Raw genomic sequence first — 6,000 nt, 5'->3', positions numbered from 1 at the left:
ATCTTAAGGAAGCAGTTTCTTCAGTGAACTTGAAAACAAAAGGGTGGTTGCATTGGATGTGGCTTTTTGCGGCATTCATTTTACCTTGTTCCAGACGTAAACAAATCTGACCTAATGGTTGGTCTGGAATCTAAACGTATAGAGTAATTCCAATAACAAATTGTCATTTTTGTCATATAGATTATTAGCATCTATCTTCTGTGCTCATCATTTGATGTGATACTTAACATAGCAAAATTTCTTTAGCTTGCGAGAAATTGTGGCGACAAGGTTGACTTACGCATTATATACCAAAAGTCAAAAGCTTAACTTCATGGATTAATTAATTAGGCCATCAATGCATAGAAAGAACATCTTGACGATTTTGGATTTGTTTCGTTTTCATAGCAGCAAAGCAAATATACTACTTAACTCATATATGGTCCCAAGTCCATCATAAGTTCAGAAAGAGATATTGAAAGAAATCCTTAGAATTCTGCATTCTAAGTACAATATGTTTTATTTAGAAAAAGATATCAATAGAACCAAATATAGTAAAGTACAAGTCACATAAAATAAACTAGAGATATATAATTTGCAAATCTCCAAATAAGTATACATGTATATCTTTCTGTTTTGTACAGAAACTACAGTTATATGACCTCTCATACATAAATTTAGAAATGAATCTGAATAAAAAAACCATGTAGGAATAAAACTACAAATTTATTGAGTATGTGATCCATAAGTTGATTATCCTGAAAGAGAACCAATGATTCCTCTACCACGATATTGGTGACGCAGAAGTGGATGTCAATCTGCAAAATGAAAAGGAAATATCAGGTTATCCGAAAAAAAAAAGGTAAAAAAAATGCATGGAAGACATATATATATATATATATATATATATATATATATAGGGACTTACTCTAGAATCTCTTTCCAGTAGGAACCGTTTGTTTCTTCATCAAGGAACTTCTCCCAGTCATCAAAGATTGTGTTGGAAGTTGACTGGGTGGACGTTTGAGCTGTGTTATTATAACCATTGTCCATTTGTTTGATTCTTGGAGAGAAAGCAACTAATGCAGGCAATGGATTTTCTGCTTGATTCTCAAAAGTGCTGCTAATTTTGTTGTAATCAAGATCTTGTGGATGAGATCCACCTTCTGCATCTGCCCATGATTTTGAAATATCCTGCAGAGAGGACTCACTTTGTGCTTGAGAGTATAGACCAGGGTTTGCATATTCTTCACCACTCAAGACAACAGGTTCCTTAGCTTGGAGGGTGTTTGTTCCATTGAGAAATTCATTGAATGGGTTGAGGCTGGGATTGCCTAAGAGGTAAGGGTTACCCATGTTGACATATGAATTGCTGTTCATAATGTGCAACATATTTTGTAACATCTGTATATTGGCTAGCTGAGTGACATCTGCATGTAAACCAAGAGGGTTGCCCCAAGTAGTACTCATAGCATTTCCCAAGTTTGACATCCCAAGCAACTGAGAAAGATTCATTAGGTGATTGAAATCAGTCCTTGGTTTGTGAGTTTCTGGATCAATACCCATCTTGAGAAGCTTTTTCCTTATGAGGGTGTTCCAGAAATTCTTGATCTCATTATCAGTTCTTCCTGGAAGATGGGCTGCAATCTTTGACCACCTACAAAAAAATAAATAAAAGGAAATATTATATATATAGTTTTCAATTAATTAAACTCCTTAACATTCTTGTCCATATAGTAAGCAAACAATCAAAATCTATTGATTCAAGTGGTAACAAGTTACTTCTCCTTAATCAGAGTTCTCGAGTTCAAATCCTAAACACAAAAAACTCAAACCGAGTGGGTTTTGGAGAAATAACATACACATATTAACCAAAGATACATACTTGTTTCCGAGAACTGAATGTAGGTTGATGATAATTCGCTCTTCTTCTTCAGTGAATTTCCCTCTCTTGATATCAGGCCTCAGATAGTTTGTCCATCTTAGCCTGCAGCTCTTACCGCACCTATTAAGACCTGCACGTTTTGAAAGTGTTCCCCAACTTCCATGGCCATGTTTGCTGACATAATCAATAAGCTTCTCGTCTTCTTCTGGTGTCCATGGCCCTTTCTTTACACTTCTCTCGTCACAACATGGGGACCTGCCCATAATGCAGAGGCACAACAAATGTTCCAACACAAAGAATAGATATGTAATAGGTGTCCACTTTCAAGGAAAAGCTAAGTTATGAACATAGCAGAGGTTGCCCTTGAACATGTGGTTTTATAGGTGAAATGAGATGTGCAAATTCAATAAATGATGTCATTAGTTTTTCTTTTTCTTTTTAATTACATTCAAAGATTTGAGAATCAAAAAGGGAAACACGAACCTGCTGCTAAGGAGGCAATGTGAAAGAAGCAACCGAGAGATTATTTTGACATATTTCAGCCAAAGGAGAGAATTTTATTGGCAGATAAATATTATTATGAAAATCGGGAGTAGGTAGTGCAAGTGTCATTTAAGCAGAAGTTCATTGAACTACTTAAAGTTCCTACATATGGTTTGAAAGCCTCGACCTCTCTGAATTCCATTTTAGTTGTTAATATATTGTGGCTTTGACCGATTGGTTCAACTTTTGAAGATTTTCGATACAATCGAGACATGAGAATTGCAAAGTTTTTTTTTCTTTTTCTTTGAAGCATAAATAACCAGCATGTCCATGACCATGAATCTACGTAGGGTGCTAGGGTAGGGTATGATGTAGAGTTGAATTAGGAAAATTACAATAAAATTACTATCATATGAAGGAGTTTGATAGTGCCCTGTGTAAAATTTATCTGATTAACTGTAATGGCACCTATGGTTAGTTACGTGCACAAATCTGAAATAATGCCTCAATTTCTATATGATATTATTGGAAGACTGCCTTTTCTTGTGCACTGTAATCAAATGAATTTTTGTTGTTCAATTAGCTTGCCATCATAAAAATGATTGATTAGCGAGTCATATACACTTTATTTATTTATTTTTTAATACAGCCATATATATATACTTTCTCTGTTAGGTTCATTAATTTTTCTTTATAAACATGTGATATTAATTGTACCATTTAATAGTCTTGTGTGTATATGTATATATATTGTATCTGGCAACAAAAATTTGAAAAATCTAAAATATGAAGGGGAAACAAAAATAATGCACACTGCATATTTACCATGACGTTGGAAATTCCAGAGCTTGGGGTTGCATAAAGCCACCTAGATCTCATCGTGGGTCAGGCCGTGCGTAGTGCATGATTGTTGCCCTTAATTTACTTAGGATGCTTCTGATGTTCCTTTCACGCATAATCTGAGTTGCTAATTTTCTCATCAGTGGTGTCATCAACTTTGTCGTTTACTTCTTAATTTTGCATGCCTCGAATATATTGTCATGACCAACGTCTGCTTCATTAATAATACTCAAGCATTGAGCAGTCTACACCTGCTCCTCATGCATTCTCCTCAATGTTATCATTCCAGTCTCGGACGCCGAAACAGTGTTTCCTCCAAATTTACATATGCTCTATACGATTTTTTTTTTTTGAACCACTAGGGTCAAAGACAATACAACATTAAAAAAAAAAAAAAACTTACAATATAACAAAATATTCAATTAAAAATGAAACGAAAGAAAGTGTGTCTGTGCTTGCATATTGAAAAATACATTTTCAATCTTACGTATGGAATGCTTTTCAATCTTATTTGGAGAATCCATAGTCTATTCCAAATATAAATGGTACGTTAATAGCCCTTATCCCTAAGACTAATAAGCCTACACACGTGTCTCAATTCAGACCCATATCCTTGTGTAATGTAAATTTACAAGAGTATGAACAGTAAAGTCATAGTGGGGAGACTTAAGGAGGCAGTAGTTTCGTGCCTAATAAAAATTTGCAGGACAATATTATCATCACAAAAGAAGTTGTCCACATGATGTTGAAGCTTAAGGGAAAGAAAGGCACCATGGTTATTAAAATTGATTTAGAGAAAGCTTACGATAAACTTAATTGGTCCTTCGTTCATAAGGTTTTTACCGAAATTCAGCTCCCTCCATGGATGGTTGAGTTGATTATGGCCACTATCACAACAAACAGATTTAGAGTGCTTATAAATGGGGGCATCACTAATACCATTATTTCTTAAAGAGGTATACATTAAGGTGATCCTCTATCCCCTTACATTTTCGTATTATGTGTTGAGAAGTTATCCCATCTCATTGCTCAAAGAGTGGATAATGGTAAATGGAAGCCAAATAGAGTTTGTTGGGGTGGCCCATAAGTACCCCATCTCATATTTGCAGATGATATCATCACCTTCTCAGATGCTTCGGTGGAACAAGCACAAATGATCATGGAGTGTTAGGACCTTTTCTGCAAAATGTCAGGTCAAAGTATAAGTATTCCAAAGTCAACAATTTTCTTTTCTCCCAACACAAATGAAGGAGTAGCAGAATCTATAACTGAGTTCACGGGGTCCAAACGTATGAGCAACATTGGTCGTTACCTAGGCTCATTTGTCAAGCAAGATAGAGACACAAAGCTAAATTATTCTGCTATCATGGACCGAGTTAGAAAGAAGCTAGATGGATGGAAAAATCAAAGTTTGTCATTCGCGAGGAGAATAACACTTGCTAAGTCTGTGATAAGTGCAATCCCAGCTTTTCATATGTAGAATGGGCTTTTACCTGTCATTTTGTGTGATGAGATTGAGAAAATCTAGTGTGCCTTTATTTGGGGTAGTGGAAATGCCCATCTGGTGGCATGGTACACATTGTATAAACTGAAGGATCAAGGGAGCCTTGATTTGATCAATCTCCGTGCCTAGAATGAAACCTATATGCACAAATTAGCTTGGAAAATTTTAACTGAAAAAGATGAGTTATGGGTTAAGATCTTAATAGAAAAATACAGTAGAAAACAAGACTTGAGAAGAGGCATTATATCAAAGTCATATGATTCAAAGCTCTGGCGTGATCTTAGTAAATGTTGACATCGTTTCCTTTCAGGCCTTCGATGGGAAGTAGGTGACAGAGAAACAATTATTTTTTTACTAGACAACTGGCTGTACCTAGATGTGAGTCTGAGTTCCCTCACCCAAATTTTGGTTCCTGCGCTGGAATTGCACAAAACTATAGCAGATATAGCCCTTCAAGGATATTGGGATACTCGTTATATTAACCAGTATCTTAATGAAGATATAACAGCTAAGGTATTTTGTCACCCAATTCAATTGGCAAATAACTCTGATGACAGATTAGTATGGAAACAAAATCATGTCTCAATGATAACTCTCTAAAAGAGAGTTATTTTTGGCTTAATTGTGATGTTTTGAGGATATGATTACATATAATTCTCTTGATTTTATATGATTAATGCATGAATTCTATGATTTCATGATTTAATTGAGAATTATGTTAATTATGTGTATTTGGATATAATTTGAGCATTGGAAACATTTAAATGCATTTGTTATTTTATTGCACTCAATGCTATAGCATCGGAAAGCAGTGTTTTAGCAGTGCAGATGAGGTCAGCAGTGCCTATTGTTGACATCATGACCAGCAAGCTATGGATCCAAGCCCAATTTGATGGAAGAAGCTTCTGATCGTGTACGCAAAGACCTGATCTGGATACACGCTAAAAAACGTCAAGAAATCACAAGCTAATCTTCATCAAATCAACGATTAAAAATTCGATTCAAATCTGAATTACAAATTTGGAAAGAATCTGATGAGATATGCAACAACATACTCTGTCAGCACTACGGCAAAACAGAGTTCTAATCTCATTCAATCACAAGGCAGATTTGAGTGACGATTTGCATGGATATGAGGAGCTGATTGAAGTCCAGAATGTCAAAGTATATAAAGGAACGAACACTACACACACAAAAAATGGCTGATATGTTTTGAGACACCCAATTAGGGGCAAAATTTAGAGAGAAAAAGTGGAGAACACTTGGAAAGAATTTGAGGATTCGTTAAGAGAAATCCAACGGATCAAAG

General features: G+C 35.4%; 1 protein-coding gene across 1 annotated transcript; it reads right to left on the bottom strand.

Moving 5' to 3' along the window:
- Nucleotides 1-903: 903 nt before the first annotated feature.
- Nucleotides 904-2,127, bottom strand: LOC133308961 (transcription factor MYB41-like). Its single transcript, XM_061509685.1, has 2 exons — nt 1,865-2,127; nt 904-1,636 (listed from the first exon to the last, which is right to left on the bottom strand). The coding sequence occupies exons 1-2, from the start codon at nt 2,125-2,127 to the stop codon at nt 904-906; spliced, it is 996 nt and encodes a 331-aa protein (XP_061365669.1).
- Nucleotides 2,128-6,000: the final 3,873 nt, after the last annotated feature.

Source organism: Gastrolobium bilobum, unplaced genomic scaffold (assembly GCF_033153095.1).
Source record: "Gastrolobium bilobum isolate Gb01-03AN ecotype WA unplaced genomic scaffold, APGP_CSIRO_Gbil_v1 utg60050, whole genome shotgun sequence".
Taxonomy (NCBI): Eukaryota; Viridiplantae; Streptophyta; class Magnoliopsida; order Fabales; family Fabaceae; genus Gastrolobium; species Gastrolobium bilobum.
The sequence above is the reverse complement of the archived record's forward strand: the minus strand, read 5'-3'. Positions and strand labels throughout refer to the sequence as shown.

What these genes read in the sequence shown, in the direction of transcription:
- LOC133308961 (XM_061509685.1), bottom strand. Translation starts at nt 2,127, where the DNA reads ATGGGCAGGTCCCCATGTTGTGACGAGAGAAGTGTAAAGAAAGGGCCA. An exon ending in CATTCAGTTCTCGGAAACAA is followed by an intron (nt 1,637 to 1,864) that starts GTATGTATCTTT and finishes ATTTTTTTGTAG; the next exon opens with GTGGTCAAAGATTGCAGCCC.